Source organism: Propithecus coquereli, unplaced genomic scaffold (genome assembly GCF_000956105.1).
Source record: "Propithecus coquereli isolate 6110/MARCELLA unplaced genomic scaffold, Pcoq_1.0 Scaffold218, whole genome shotgun sequence".
NCBI classification, from domain to species: Eukaryota; Metazoa; Chordata; class Mammalia; order Primates; family Indriidae; genus Propithecus; species Propithecus coquereli.
Genome location: NW_012146967.1, coordinates 1,895,321 through 1,912,438, shown reverse-complemented (window position 1 = coordinate 1,912,438; position 17,118 = coordinate 1,895,321). Strand labels below are relative to the sequence as shown.

Here is a 17,118-nt window from a genome sequence, read left to right as displayed (position 1 = left end):
ATTATAAGACATTGCAGTATAGTTATTTTTAAATTTCTCTTTACCACTATTTTACCCTCATCTCAAGCATATTATGCATTTTTACTTCTAATTCCAAGAGGAATTAAATAGAGGAACTAACCCAGGCTTGTGCCTCATTATTAAAACAGTAGCCCCTGCGTTACTGAAGCAGAGGTTTCACAATGGCTCCAGGTCCAGCCCCATCAAGCCTAGTCTAGGTTAAGGATACAAAGGAAAGAATACAAAGGAAACATTTAAATGTGAGTGTCTTTGGCAATATATTTATTTCTGTACGTCTAAATGAAGTATATAAAAATGCTTTTAAATTATTAATTTTTATTATCTCCTCAGCTCCTCTAATAGAACAGACAGTAAGCTCTGGAAAGAGTGGAATGAAATGTCCACTACTAACTAAATTTCTACAATTCCCTCTGAAAGGTAAAAGGCAGAGGGCAAAGAGAGTTTAACCTACCTCTCTCTTTGCAAAGAACAAAAAGGAATTCAGCAGCAATTTGCTTGACTCCAAGGTCAACATGTGTCATGAGGCGCACCAGCTTATTTCTCACAGTTGAGCCAACTTCAGGTCGATTTGTCACATCCCTCAATGGTGGTAAAACCTGATGGCACAAATGCAAAAACCATCATCAATTGAGGGTACTACAGTAAGTGAGGATGGTACAATGCAACTGGCCGGTTTTGTAATGTCTATTCGGATTAGTTTTGTAAGAGTAGAAAAAAAAATTTTTTTTAATAAATAAAGGTTAGCTTCCAAATAAAATAAAACAAAACCAGACAATGACAAAAAAACAGACCTATAATAGTTTCATGCCTGTAATGATGTTTCATTTGAACAGAAACATCTCTTCACTGTATACCACCATGCTATACTCAAATGCACTTCTGAGTTTTCATTCATCTCAGTACCCGGAATGCCTCAATTTGCCTCTATCGAATATGTTTTAAATTCTGGGTCAAGTTTGTCTTTCTTCCACGAAGACTTCCTTAATACTGAGTCATACTGTTTTTGCCTTAAGTCCTGTAGCCTTTTTCGTATAGGTTGAGTATTCCTTATCCAAAATGCCTGGGACCAGAAGTGTTTCAGATTTCGGATTGTTTCAGATTTTGGAATATTTGCATTATATACTTACCAGTTGAGCATCCCTAATCCAAAAATCAAAAATGCTCCAATGAGCATTTCCTTTGAGTGTCATGTCAGTGCTAAAAAAGTTTCAGATTTTGGATCATTTTGATTTCAGATTTTTGGGTTAGGGGTACTCAACCTGTATTTACTAAAAAAAAAAAAAAAAAAAAAGTCTGTACTGATGTTTTTCTAGTTGTTTAATTTTACAATAAAAAGTGTATTAATTATTGAGCATTTTGTATGTGCTATTTGCTATAATAGATGGTATATATACATTACTCATAATCATCACAGTAATCCTGCAAAGGAGGTAGTAACATCACCCTTGATCTCTGTTTCACAGACTGATCCTCAGAGGGCTTGTGGAACTTGCTTAGTTTGTCTGTTCATTTGATCACTCACCCACCCAGACACCTTGCTCCTGGTTCTCCTATGTCACTGGTTGCTTCATCTCAGTCCCTTTTGTCAATTCTCTTTTCTCTTTCTATCTTGTAAATGTTGGGATATCCAAGGATTGAGATCTTGCACAACTTTTCTTCATTATTTTCTCTCACTCTATTTGTGATCTCATCTAGTTTTATGACTTTTTATAGTCTCTGCAACCTGATGACTCCCTAAATTATATCTCTATGTTGATTTCTTCTCTGACCTCCAGACTTTAAAAAAAAAAAAAAAAAAATCACTGAAAAGGAATGTATTATAGGATTTTACAAATGTATTACAGGATTTTAAGCTATGGAAAGTGTAGCTTAAAATAATGCCAGAAATTATATTAAAATGTACTCACTTTCGTTCTTTTGGATTATGATTACCTATGATTATGATTATTACCTATCTAGAGAATATTCAACATAATATAATATTAAGTATGCTGCCACCACCTTAATTATAGTCTGATTACAGAGCAAATTAAAGTGTCATGAAGCCATCCTGCTAATCCTCAGCCTAGTACTTCTCAGACTGCAATGCACATTCCAAATACCTGTGGTTCTTATTAAAATGCAGATTCTGATTCAAGTAAGTCTTAGTAGGACCCATGATTCTGCATTTTTTAAATCCTCTTAAATTTGCATGTATACAATACTGTTACCTATAGGTACAAGGTTGTACAGCAAATCTCTAGAACTTAGTCATTTTATATAACTGAAATTTTATACCCATTGCCCCATCCTCCCTCTAGCCCCTGGTAAATGCTATTCTATTCTATGCTTCTGACCTCCAGACTTTTACAGATCTCTCAAATTTAGCATGTCCTAAACAGGACTCTTAATGTTCCCACCAAACCTGCTCTTCCTGTAGTTTTCCATCTCGTTAAATGGTAAGTCCGTTCTTCCAACTGCTTTAGTGCAAAAACCTTGGAAATATCCTTGACTCCTTTCTTTCATACCCCACATCCATCCATCAGCAAATTATGTCAGCTCTAGCTTTGTAATATGCCCATAATCCAACCACTTCTTATCACCTCCCCCAGTATTACCAAGTCCAAGCTACTAATATTTCTTATCTGGACTAATACCACAGCCTCTTAAGTGGTCCCTGCTTCCATCCTGGTCACTATTTACTCTCTACATAGCAGCTAGGATGGTCCTTTGAAAGTCAGATCCTGTCACTCCTCTCCTCAAAATCCTCCAGTTCCCATGGCTTCTTATCTCACACAGAGTAAAAGCCAAGGTCCTTACAACAACTCCCTTACAGCTGCAGTTCCCAACCCCCAGGCCATGGACCAGTATCAGTCCATGGCCGGTTAGGAACTGGGCCACACAGCAGGAGGTAAGCAGCCAGCAAAGCTTCATCTGTGTTTACAGCTGCTCCCCATGGCTCACATCACCACCTGAGCTCTGCCTCCTGTCAGATCAGCCAGGGCATTAGATTCTCATAGGAGCTCGAACCCTACTGTAAACTGCGCATGTAAGGAATCTAGGTTTGGGCTCCTTATGATAATCTAATGCCTAATGATGTGCGGTGGAGCTGAGGTGGTGATGCTAGCGCTGGAGAGTGGCTGCAAATACAGATTATCATTAGCAGAGAGGTTTGCAATAAATGTAATGTGCATGAATCATCATACCAAAACCAAGCTGCACTCTCCCACCCCCTACCCCATCCATGGAAAAATTATCTTCCATAAAACCATCCCTGGTACTAAAAACATTGGGGACTGATGCCTTACAGGGTTCCACATAATCTGTCTTTCTGCTACTTCTCTGACTTCATTTCTATTATTTTCCTTGCTTATGCTGTTCCAGCCACATGGACCTCCATGGAATTCCCTAAACATGCCAAGCAGTTTCCTGCCTCAGGTCTTTTGCATTTGCTTTTTTCTCTACCCAGAAACTCTTTTTCTAGAAACCTGCATGGCTCTCTCCCTTACTTCCTTCAGTCTCTATTCAAATGTCACTTATAGGAGACATTCCCTAAGTACCCTATATCACTAACCTTTAGCATTCTCTTTTTTACCATCCTAACATCTCCTTACTCTGCTATAATCTTCATCATAGTCCTTACCACCACCTGACACAGTATATATTTATATGTTTACTGTCTGCCTCCTTCCACAAAAGTTAGTTCCACTGGGGCAGGAATTTCTCTGTTTTGTTTACTGCTCTCTTCCCAGTGTCTAGCATATTATAGGTGTTCACTAAATATTCACTGATTGAAGGAAAAGTGAATTAATACAAGTAACTTTTTTTAAGTGCCTTCTATAAGCTAGGTACTGTGTCAGGAAATGAGTATAGATACAAAGTCAAATAATAATTTATTGTGCACCTACTACATACCAGACACTTTATATATGTATTATTTTATTTAATTCATTCAACTGACTTCCTTCCTTCCCTCTCTTTCTATATTGAATGCCAACCATGTAACAGGAGGTATTGGAGGCACTAGAGATACAGCTACAGATAAAAATGGAAACTAAATCTCAGAAAATGGAGTCATCTACCCAAAGTGTTTACAGAATCTACATTTCAGTATCTCTGGCTGGGTAGAGCACAATGCTAGGCACAAAGCAATTGCACAATAAATCCTTATTATTTGTCTGAGCCAACCATACTGAGTTTATTTTCCATTTCTAGAAGAATGAGACATGTAACAAGTAATTTCATGTATTATTTGTCTATAGTACCCAGGGTATAGAATCTATTAACAAAGGTTATCATGTAAAAATTTTGTTAGCTGTTTCAGGTTCCTTAAAATAAGTTTTTAATCAAATTTTGGTGTTATCGTTATATACCACTCCCTGACAAACTGCATGTGTAGATCCTCCCAAATACGACCCTCCAACATATTTTTTGATAAAAATTGTCCAGTTTCTCTTTCAAATGCACCAAATAGTCATTGCTTCTATAAGCCTCTCCAGACTAATATAACCTGGGTCAGTAATTTCTACCATTTGTTTTCTTTTCTACCTGCTCAAATACAGAATACATAAGACCAATTCACTACAGGGCACGATACTCGAATAACCATGGTTCTATTTACACTAGTATCAAAGTTAATCATCTGTTACTTTAAGTACTGCCTTTCTTGATCATCACGGTCTACAGTGCATCCACCTCAGAAGAAAAGTTGACTTCTGTATTATGCCTTGTATCTTTAGTTATCTTTTTATCTGTCATGTTTCCTCTCCTTACCTATACTGTAGTGTTTCTTGAAGACAGAGAGTGGGTCTCATAATCTTTTGTATCTGCACAATTCGTGGCCCAAGGCCCTCATATAAATAAGATGTTTAACGAGTAAGTTTTTTGGCTCTCCTGGTTAGAGACAGCAAAATCTAAACAGTTTAGCTGAATCTGGATCCCCTATGTTACACAGTATTTTCATTTATTATTCTTTACCAAGTCCTCCTAGTCAAAGGAGAATGTCTTAAAATAATCAAATGTGAAAATGGCCTTAATTAATTAATTAATCTTGCTTAAATGATTACTCATGCTTTTATGGTATCTCTCTTTTCTTTCAATAGATGTAAATCCTCAAAGATAAGAGTCCCTACATTCTAATCTCTCCTTATTAGTACTACTGGTGTATTCTATACATAGTAAGGTACTTACTAAATCTTGATCATAAATATAAAGGGGAAAAATGGACTTGGTTCGTTTATTTGGGGAAATTCTATATAGTGATAAATGAACAATGGGGTGTATCAATGGTATCAATGTGTTGAAACGATGGAAAAAGTGGGAAGAAATAGGTTAGGGGGATGGAAATCAAGATATTAGTTTGAAGTATGTTAAACTTAAGATACCTTAAATTTAAGTACACATCCAAGGGAAAGAGATGAGTAGGCAGTTCATTATATAAGTCAGGTGCGTGGGTGACAGGTCAGGCCTAGAGATACAAATTTGAGAGTCATCAGAATGTAGACGGTTTTCAAAACTACGACTCCTGAATGATATCACCAGGGAGTGGAGATGGAGACCAACAATGCCTTGGGGCACTCAACCATTTACGGTTTGGAAGAGAAAGAAAATCAACCAAGAAAAAGTGCTCTATTGTGTCCTAGAAACCATGTGAAGAAACTATTTCAAGGAGTAGGGAATACTTACTTCAAATGCTACTTGAGGAATTAAAAAAAGGAGATGTGAGAATGATTAGCTTTGGCAATATACAGTTGGTAACTTTGATAAACACCTTTGCAGTGGGGTGGAAAGCATGAATGCCTAATTATAAGGGGTTCAGGAGAGACTCCAAGATGAGAAAGGGCCAGGCACAGTGGCTCACACCTGTAATCCCAGCACTTTGGGAGGCCAAGGTGAGAGAATTGTTTGAGGCCAGGAATTTGAGACCAGCCTGGCAACGTCGTAAGACCTTGTCTTTACAAAATATAAAGAAAATTAGCTGAGCATGATGGTGCGTGCCTGTAGTCCCAGCTACTCAGGAGGCTGAGATGGGAGAATCACTTAAGCGCTGGCATTCAAGGCTGTTGTGAGCTATGATTGTGCCACTGCATTCCAGCCTGGGTGACAGAGTGAGATGCTGTCTCTTTAAAAAAATAAAAAGTAAAAAGAATAGAATGAGTATAGAAAATTCTTCTGAGGAACACTGCATGAAGAGGAGCAGAGAAATGGAAGGCAGCTTGAGAAAGGGGATTAAGGTAAAGTTTTATTTTTTTTTTTAAGATGGAAGATGTATTTGGGTGCTGACAGAAATGATCCAGTCCATTAAAAAAGATGATTAGCAACAAATACTCATATGTACCCCATAGATACGTAAAAATATTAGGTGTCAATAAAAAATACTAAAGTGATTAATATTAGAAGAGAGAGGGGAAATAAAGCTGGGCAAAGTTCATGAGCAGGTGAGAGGAAAAGCGATCCAGGACAAAGGCTGGCCATAGACACAAGTAGGATAATTCATCCATGTGATAGAGGGGGACATAAAGGACATGGCAGTACAGATGCGGACGGCAGATGTAGCGGTGGAAAGATAAAACATTTTTTCTTGATTTCTTGATGAAATAGAAAACAAGGTCAACAAATAGGAATGAGAAGAGGGGAGTAAGCATTGGAAGTCTGAAGAAAAAGGAATTATATAATAGTCATCTTGGAATGTACTAGGGAACCACTTGGGGTTGGTGGTCTTAAATTTAATGTAAACTAGTCAATATGGTTGTGTTAATTTCTCTTACCATGTTCTAGTGCCCAGTGGAGGCCCAGTGTAGGCAGAAGGCTGGATTTAACAACTTTGTGGGCTTCTGCCACATGAGTATGACTGAGGGAGAGCATGAGGTGCTAAAGATGCAATTATAATAATGAACCACAGGTGGGATCCAGCCCAGGTAAGGAGAGAAGACAAGACAGTGAAAAGAATAGTGAAAAAAATGATAGACTAGCAATCCTCATGAAGATGAAAGAATGTTGGACTGAGGGTACTAAGAGAAAGTGCTTGAAATTGTGATTTTAGAGGTCAGTTTAGGTTACTGTTATTGTCAAAGTCTTAGAGTTTAAGATATAATCCAAAAGTTTAAAAATCATCTCAGATTTTTTTTCTTTCCTTCTCAACCCATGTCCCAATCTATCAGCAAGTTCTGTGAGCTCTACTTTTAAAACATATCCCAAAGTATCAACTTTTATTAATCCATTCATGTATTGATGGGCAGTTGGGTTGTTTCCTCATCTTTGCAACTGTGAATTGTGCTGCTATAAACATTCAAGTGCAGATGTCTTTTTTATAGAATGTCTTTTTTTCCTTTGGGTACATGCCCAGGAATGGCATTGCTGGATCGAATGGTAGTTCTACTTGTAACTCTTTGAGGTATCTCCATATTACTTTCCACAGAGGTTGTACTAGTTTGCAGTCCCACCAGCAGTGTATGAGTGTTCCTATCTCTCTGCATCCATGCCAGCATTTGTTGTTTTGGGACTTTTTGATAAAAGCTTCTTGTTTTTTCTTAAGCACACCAAAGCATCTTCTCATCTCAGGGATTTTGAACTTGTCCTCTCTGGTATATTCCTCTTCCAAATATTCTCAGAGATACTCTTCTTACTTCTCTAGCTTGCTGTTCAAACATCGTCTCCTCAGAGAGGCTCTCCCTTATCCCCTTTAAGTTTGTCCTTTTTCTTCCTCTGCTTTACCTTTCTTCAGAACACTTATCACTACCTGTCATTATATATTTGTTTATTGTTGTCTCCCCTCTATGAGGTAAACCTCCACAAGGGCAAAGACTTTATCTGTGGTTTAATGTTCAGAACACAGCACATAGTAGATCTTAATAAACATTTGTTGAATAAAGGAATGAATGACTCAAAAAATACACAATCATTCATTTCTTGGTTAGGAAAATTTCAAAGATTAAAACTTAACTTTTCTGAGTTTCTGATTTTCTGAAAGAAAACCATATGAGAAAGAAAATTCAATCCATTAATTCTATATTATTAGAATAAAAAAACACACAAGATTAACTCTGAGATGTAATATGCATAAACAGTTACCTGATCTTTGAGAAATTTTCTGATGTTCCGATGGGCTCGGGAACATTCTGTTAATAAGCTGAGAACTGGTGTTAGACCCTCTCTATAGCTGCTTCCCTGTAAAGAAAACCATACATGCTATATTAGTTTAGTTTCTCAAAGTATTATTTTCCTCCACATAACTGAGCATATTAATACCTTTTTTGAGGGCGGGAGGCATGTTACCAAAGCTTATAAAGTATTTTAAAAATTATTTCCCCAGCAATATTTCCATTTTATCAGCTATCTTCATGCTTACTAATGCTTATTTTTGTCATTCCTGGACTTTATTACATTTTCTAAGGTTCCCACTGACTTAGCCAATGGGCTTAAATGAGGCAAAGATTTGGTGATCCATGTATGCTACCTTTAATATAGTTACCTGACAAAGTGACTGACGGACCAGAGAAAATAAACAGCTTACAACACATGGAAAACTGAAAATATCTTTTTTGGGGGGAAGATGTCTTTTAGGTATTATGAAAAGTATCAAGTTTTGGGGGAGATAATTTTTACTTCTAAGATTTCAAAATACCTACATGGAACAGTAATTAATTTTTCCTTTGCTGTCAGGCACTCGTCACAATTTTGGTGTTGCATGCATACAATTTTCAGCATTAAACAAATAAATTCGCCGGGTTTCAGCAATTTATCATATATTGTAATAAAATGCTTCCCAAAGTACAATTATGCAACATGTCAGTTATAAAAAAAAGGCTTAGATTTAAAAATCATGCTCAGTGGTATGTGTTTGTATGTATGGCACATTTACATTCTTTGAAAGCATCTTCCCAAGGCTTCCATTTTATCAGCCTTACCTTGTCTATTCTCTTCTCCATAAAATTGAGTAAAACGTGAATGGCCTCCATATTCATACCATTGTATACCATGGTATTGTTTTGCAAAACTGTTTCTTTTTCAGCTGTTTCATCACTGGGCAGTTCATCTAGAGTCGTTGCCTCTTGGGCTGTTTCTTCATGGGTTAATGGACAAATTAAAACATCCAAACAAGAGACCGGAACATTGCTTAAAAGGTTGACTGCATTGCTGAAAAGCAATTTAAAGATACAATATTTTAATTTGATTGAATAGTCCTTTAAAATGCAAACATAATAAGAAGTTCAGAAGTGACTTTTAGGAGTCAATTAAAATTTTTCTTTTTCAAAATGAGCCATTAATATTACTTGGTACTTCCTAAGAGAAAATAAAGAATTGCTTCAAATAACACATATGACAAATTATAAAAACAGATGTTAAATGGACATAATCACATGATGTCATGTCACTTTCTGAAATGCTAAAATAGGAATTAGTGAGCTTTAATGCTAGTTCTTTAATTTTATTATGATAACAATGTTAGCTTTGCATTTTTTCTCCTGGGGTCTTAAATCCTTTTGTGGATCCACTGGTGTTTTATTATTCCTTAGATTACAACATAAAGCATTTGAGAAGCACTGCATATAAGCAGCTTATCACAGAGGCAACAACATTAAAAACCAAATATTGTAGGATTAAGTTTTGCTTTTTCTAGATGTAGAAAATACAATTTTGAATCATCCCATTTTTTTAAGACATTTGCAGGAAAAGGGAAATGGAGCTTTTTTTCTCTCTCTCATTAAATCTTTTAAAATGAAGTCCACAAAGCTATTTCTAATCTCTATCTCCTAGGACTTTCTGCTGTGTATTGATGAACACATAAGCCTGGGATGCACACCAGTAGGGGGAACCCAAACCTTGTATTTTTGGCATTCCCTAAAAACCTTGTTCTGTTGTTCCGTGTACAAAAGATTAAAATCACACTAACAATTTAAAAATTAGACATGTTCTCAATGAAAATATTTTTCTCCATGCATTATTTCATATTCTTTCATCTAAAAGAAGAGGTAGTGTTCTATGCTAACTGGATCTTATACACTTGTGCCTCAGAACTTCCTGATAAACAATGGAAAGACAGGATTACATTTCCTAGTGACAAGAAGCAAATCTAAAAATAACCACATTCTAACTAAAAATAAACTCTTGCAAACGCAATTTAAAAGTCTATCCACTTGGAAACCAAATTCAGGGCTTAATTTATCTAATGCTATCTTAATTTAGGCCACAGTAGTTTCTTTTAATTTAGATTATAGTGACACCCTAAAAAATAAAGCAAAAGAAACAGAAAAACAAAAAATAAAATACAAAGATTTTTCTCCCCTTTAGCCTGAAGTGTGGCTCCATTTGCCCAAGAATGAATATTTCCTTTCTTTCTTTTTATATTTTGAAAAATAAAAACTGCTAAGAATCAATTTAAAAGTTAGACAATGAAGAACAATGAGTGGTAATATATAAGGCATCAAAAAAATATGAACCAAGAGCAAAAAATAACAAGTCTTATGAATAAATAGTTCCTAGTAAAATAAAAGTTATTTGGTTGTTTTCGCTAAAACTACTGTTAAACCTGTTAAAACTACTGATTAACTACTGTTAAACCAACTCTCAAAAGTGGCTGAAATACAATGCTTTTCCCACAAGCTTTCTGTTTAAAATTTTTGCAAACATCTGTAGCTTCTTATCTATAGTTCAAACTGTTTCGCTTCTGATTTAAGCATTTGGAAATTGTTAAATACCATAGTTTCATTGGGGATAAAAGAGGAAAAAAAAAGAATTACTTTAGAATTACTTTTTAAAACAGTACAAGCCATTCTAAAATGTTAGAATTTTTTCCTAAACATAAGGCAATAGGTTCAGAAGTCCATTAATAGTATGATTCTCTGAATCTACCACAGAGATGAGACTGAAAAGTTTAAGATGGGTCATTTCATTACAAAGGAATGTTTCCCCTTCACATTCATTTAATGTAAGCAGTTTCCAGGAATTCAGTAAATTTAAGAAACTAAATGCAGAGTTTGATTCAACAAATATTTGGAGGTTTTAGGCTTTTCAAGAAAAGTTCCCATTTTCTCATTTCTTATTAAACAACTGGGCTCCCAAACAACCACAAAATTAATTTTCTGGCTCACTGTGTTTGAACTATTCTTTTTAAGTAAGGAAGGCCAGCTTTTTGAGCTCTGTCACTTCTCTGACAGTTTTATTTGTGGTAGAAGAGTGTATGAAATTCTCCAGCTACCAGGAAGTCAGTGACTATGCACAGATCTGCACAATGGTGTTTGCATTCCTACTCCAGGGGGTAGAAATACTGTGTATATTACTCTCCCCTTTTCAGCTTCCTAGAGATCATTAATCACTGGGACATGACATCCTCCTACTCATGCTCCCAGCCCCCTCCTGATATGCAGATTCAAAAGCAAGGCCTATTTAGAGCTCCTTTAATGCCCTGATTAAAGCCTTGTTAGTTGTACAAGAGGGAAGGCAATCTTAAATATAGTCCTCTATCAACTGCTGGACTAAACATAATTTAATATCAAATGACACTGACAAGCATGATAATGGCACATGTAGATCTATAGCTGTTAACAAATCTTCCTGGTCAAATGTGTCTTCTTTATATTTGGAGCTCACGTATATTTTTTTCAAGACTAGAAAGTATATTTAAATGAACCTTAAGATCTCCAAAAGATTTTCCTTTTGCCCTCTTTGTATATTTTTTAAAATATCTTTTCTTTTGTGGTAAGAGCACTTAATATAAGTTCTACCCCCTTAGCAAATTTTAAGTATACAATATAGTATTGCTACCTATAGACTCTATGTTGATCCTGTATCCTTTGACCAACACCTCCCCAATTGCCCCTCCCTCCAGCCCCAGATAATCACTTTTCTACTATCTGGTTCTATGGGATTCACTATTTTAGATTCTTCATGCATGGCCAGGCATGGTGGCTCATGCCTGTAATCCTAGCACTTCAGGAGGCCAAAGAGGATCACTTGAAGCCAGGAGGTCGAGACCAGCCTGGGCAACATAGTGAAACCCTGTCTCAACAAAAAATAAAAAAATTAGCCAGGCATAGTGGTGTGTGCCTGTAGTCCTAGCTATTCAGGAGGCTGAAGCAGGAGGACCACTTGAACCCAGGAGTTAGAGACTACAGTGAGCTATAATTGTGCCACTGCACTCCAGCCTGGGCAAAAGAGTGAAATCCCATTTCCAAAAAAAAAAAAAAAAAAAAAAGATTCCTCATAAAAGTGGGATCATATACTATTTATCCCTCTGTGTCTATTTTCTTTCACTTATCACAATGTCTTCCAGATCCATCCATGTTGTAAGGAAATCCAAGTGGCAGGATTTCCTTCTTTTTAAAGGATGAATAGTATTCCATTCTGTGTGTGTGTGTGTGTGTGTGTGTGTACCATATTTTCTTTATCCATTCAATCACTGACAGACATTTAGGTGGTTTCTATCTCTTGGCTATTGTGAATAGTGCTATAATGAACATGGGAGTGCAGATAGCTCTTCAAGATAGTGATTTTATTTCCTTTGGCTATACATCCAGAAGGGGGATTGCAGGATCAAATGGTAATCCTATTTTTCCTTTTGAAGAAAGCTCCATACTGATTTCCACAATGGGTGAACTAATTTACATTCCCATCAACAGTATACAAAGATTCCCTTTCTCCACATCCTCACCAACACTTGTTATCTTTTTTTTTATAACAGCCATTCTAACATGTGTAAAGTGACATCTTTTTTTTTTTTTTTGAGACAGAGTCTTGTGTTGTCACCTGGGCTAGAGTGCCATGGCGTAAGCCTAGCTCACAGCAACCTCAAACTCCTGGGCCCAAGCGATCCTCCTTCCTCAGACTCCCGAGTAGCTGGGACTACAGGCGTACACCACAACACCTGGCGGGATCTCGCTCTTCCTCAGGCTGGTCTCAAACTCCTGACCTCAAACGATCCTCCCACCTCGACCTCCCAGAGTGCTAGGATTACAGGTGTGAGCCATTATAGGTGTGGGCCTGGCCTGAAGTGACATCTTATTGTGGTTTTGATTTGTATTTCTCTGATGATTAGTGATGTTGAACACCTTTGTATACACCTTTTGTCCACCTGTACGTCTTCGTTGGAGAAAATGTCTATTCAGGTCCTTTGCCCATTTTTCAATCAGTTAGTTTTTTTTTTTTTTTTTTTTTTTTTTTTTTTTTTTTTTTTTTTTTTTTTTTGCTATTAAGAGTTCCTTACATATTTTGGATATTAATTCCTTACCAGATATGTGGTTTGAAAATATTTTCTCCCATTTCATGGGTTGCCTTTTCATTTTGTTGACTGAGTCTCCTTTGCTGTGCGAAAGTGTTTTAGTTTGATGTAATCCTACTTGTCTATTTTTGTTTTTGTTGTTTGTGCTTTTGGTATCAACCCCAAGAAATTATTGCCAAGACCAACATCTACGAGCTTTTTCTGAGTTTTCTTCTAAGAGTTTTACCGTTTCAGGTTTTACATTCAAGTCTTTAATCCATTTTGAGTTGATTTTTATGTATGACGTGAGATAAGGGTTCAATTTCATTCCTTTACATGTGGAAATCCAGTTTCCCAACACCATTTACTGTGGAGACTATTCTTTCCCCCTTGTGTATTCTTGGCACCCTTGTTGAGGATCAGTTGAGTGTATATACATGGGCTTATTTCTGGGCTCTCTATTCTGTCCCACTGGTCTATATGTCTGTTTTTATGCCAATATCATGTTGTTATGATTATTAGAGCATTCTAGTATATTAAGAAATCAGGTGGTATGATACCCCTAACTTTGTTCTTGCTCAAAACTACTTTGGCTATTCAGGGTCTTTTATGGTCCCATTCCCCCCTGAAAGAAAGGAAGGAAGGAATGAAGGAAGGAAGGAATGAAGGAAGGAAGGCTGGGAGGGAGAGAGGAAGGAATGGAAGGAGATTTTTTGAGGTAATGGAAAAGTTCACAGCCTTGATTATGGTGATGTCTCACAGGCATATACTTAAAATTCCAAATTCATCAAGTTGCATAGGTTAACTATGTACAGTTTTCTGCAGAGCAATCATTTCTCATGGTGTTAGAATATTAAATTAATCTATCAGCAGATCTATAGTATTATGATATGTAGTATTAAACCTGAAACTACCTGAAATGACTCAGGCAATGGAAAAAAAGATCTCCAAAAGATTTTCAGATATAAATAAATACTGAAGTTTAATTTTATCTAACTCAACCCAGTAATTATTTATTAATTAGTTGTGCCAGGCACTGTTTCAGGCAGGTATTGTAAATAAAATAGAGAAAAATTCCTGCCCTCAGGGAACTTATTTTCTAGCATGGGGAGAACAGTCAATAAAAAGTAAAAAAAAAAAAATAATAATATGCTATAAGATGGTAAGTGTGCTGGGAGGAAAAACCCAGGAAGGTAAGACAGGGCATATGGGTTATAATTTTAAATAGGATGGTTAGGGCAGGCCTTACTGAGATAAGCCCTTTAAACAACGACTCAAAGGGATTAGGGAGTAAATGATGTGAATATCTGAGGAAAGAGCATTTCAGCAAAAAGAAAAGGAACAAAGGCTCTAGGGCAGGAGCTGTGGCATGTTTGAAGGGCAGCAAAAAGTTGGTGTGGCTGACCACCATACACAAGAGGAGTAGGATATGAGATCAGACAGATAATGGGGGTGGGGCAGATTGGTCTGATAGGCTATTATAACTAGTTTTTATGCTAAGTGGAAATGGGCAACCCTTCACTGTAGGGTTTTGCATGGTGATATACTCAAACTTAGTTAAAAGGGTCACTGTGGCTACTGGATTTAGAATAGTCAGTAGGGTATCAAATGTAAAGGAGAACAATTTGGATATTGCTACAATAATTCAGGTGAGTGAACAGGCTGAAGAGGTTCACTAGATACATTTTGAAGGATTTCCTGACAGGCTGGTGTGGAGTGTGAGAGAGTCCAAAGTTTTAGCCTTAGTATCTGGAATGCTGGATTTGCCATTAATTGAACAATGGGAATGCTGTAGAAGCAGCTTTTAGGGGAAGGTTAAGAGTTTACTTTTGGATATGTTAAGTTTGGGATGTCTACTAGACCTCCCAGTGGAGATGTTAATAGGAAATTAACTATATGAGTCTGGAGTTCAGGAAGGAACATCTGGATTAGAGATAAAAACTGAGAAATCATTGGCACGAAGATGGTGTTTAAAGAGAAAAGACTGGATGAGATCAGTAAAGGAGTATGGATTCATTGGTTGACAGTGTTTGGCTGAATAAAAGAAAAATAACATTTTTAAAAAAAGAGGGGAAAAAAGGAGTAGGGACTGAAAGACTATGAAGGCTGAACATGGAGCACTCTTTATCATCCAAAATTCAGAGGTTGAGAAGCACAGGAAGAACTAGTGAGGTGAAAGAAAAACCAAGACAGTGTGGTGTTCCAAAAATGGAGTGATCACCTATGTCAAATGATGCTGAAAGATCAAATAAGGTGATGACTGAGAAATGTCCACTGGATTTAGCAAAGCAGAAATCACTAGTGACCTTAACAATGGCCATACTGGTGAACTAGTGAGACTAAAGCCTTAGTGGACTGGATTCAAGAGAACAGCAGAGGAATCAGATAGTCAACATTTAAAGGAGTTTTGCTACAAAGGGCAAGAAGACTAGAGCAGCAACAGGTGGGAAAGTGTCAAGAAAATTTTATGGATGGAAAGACTCCTGAATGCTGCTTTCAGTGAAAAATCTTTTTAACCCAGAGTGACCTGGTCATTGTTCTCTAAATATGCTGTAGACATATTCTCATTTCTGTATTTGTGCATGTTTTCTCCTGTCTAGAACGTTTTCATTCTTTAAGACTAGCTCACTTCACTCATTCAACAATATTTACTATGCCTTGTGCTAGGTGCCAAGTATACAAAAAGAAACAAAATATGCTCTTTTTCCTAAGGGAAGGCAGCATAACATAATTTGTGGGGCACTGGGTTTGAATTCAGGTTGCCTCTTATTAAAGCATGCCTCAGGCAAATTATATGATCTCTTGTGGGCCTGTCCTAGCTCTAAAATAAAGGGAAATAAACTTACTCACCAGGTTAATGTGATTATTAAATAAAAAAAGGTATGCAAAGCACTTTGCCTGGCACATTGTAAATGGCAACTATTAAAGAATTTTTGAACAGTAGACATATTCCACTACAGGAGGGAACAGCAAAAACATGGAAGAATGAGAGATTATGGTACCTGTGGGGAACTGAAAACAGGTCCCTAAGTCTAAAGCAAAGAATAAGGTCTCTGAAGGAGGGGCCTTAATACCTAATAAGACCAGAAAGGTCTATGTATGTGTGTATGGAATGGAGTGAGGGCCATTATAAAGAGTCTTGTATGTTATGGTATGATAGCCTGCTGATGACCTTAAGCCAGAGTTGTGTCAGCCAAGGAGTAGATATGGAAGCCTGGTTATGGTGGGGTGAAGAATGAAAAGGGAGTAATGCCATGGAAACAGTAAGTATTAATACAAAGCAGCAGTCTGCAAAATGAGGTACATGCAACCCTGGAGGTACATAAGGTGATCCACTGGGTACAGGAAGAAAATAGAAGTTCTATTTGTTTTTATAAAAAATCTGAAAAGAAATTAAGCTTTACTAATACTAATATTTTATAAATGAACTGATACAGTACCCACACCTGAACCATATATCAGATGCTCCCCATGTCAAAACATATGCAAAGTATCTGGAGGGAAGAGGTGAAATTCCATGTCATGGAAGGGGTAGCACTGATGTCCTTCCTTCTTGGTCCATTTGCTTTCTTCATTTGTCATATCAAAACTTACGTATGCCCAGTTAAGTGGGTTTATATATTTTATCTAGTTTTAACTAAACTAATTCTTGTAAAATGGACAAACTGTTTTACAGAATTCCTATGAAGACACTGAAACTGAAGATAATGTTTAAAATAATGGCACAAGCAAAGGACAAGAAAATGACAGAGCCATTTGTTTGCCATACCATAAGTAAGAACAAGGACAATCCAACCATAGCTGACAAGAAGTTAGTTTTAAAAAAAATTGGAAATTATCTGAAACATGAATTTACAACTACTATGATACTGATGAGTCTTGCCTTAAGTATACAATGTGCCCTGAGATATTAGCTAATGATA

At 36.7% G+C, this 17,118-nt stretch overlaps 1 protein-coding gene across 1 annotated transcript in view; it reads right to left on the bottom strand.

Moving 5' to 3' along the window:
* The window catches only part of RIC8B (RIC8 guanine nucleotide exchange factor B), a 136,991-nt gene that overhangs the window by 33,500 nt on the left and 86,373 nt on the right, over nucleotides 1-17,118 (bottom strand). The window contains exons 4-6 of the mRNA XM_012644697.1: nucleotides 8,907-9,135; nucleotides 8,071-8,166; nucleotides 473-617 (exon numbers count right to left, since the gene is read on the bottom strand). Of these exons, the coding sequence (XP_012500151.1) occupies nucleotides 473-617; nucleotides 8,071-8,166; nucleotides 8,907-9,135 (470 nt within the window). The remainder of the gene's footprint in view (nucleotides 1-472; nucleotides 618-8,070; nucleotides 8,167-8,906; nucleotides 9,136-17,118) is intronic.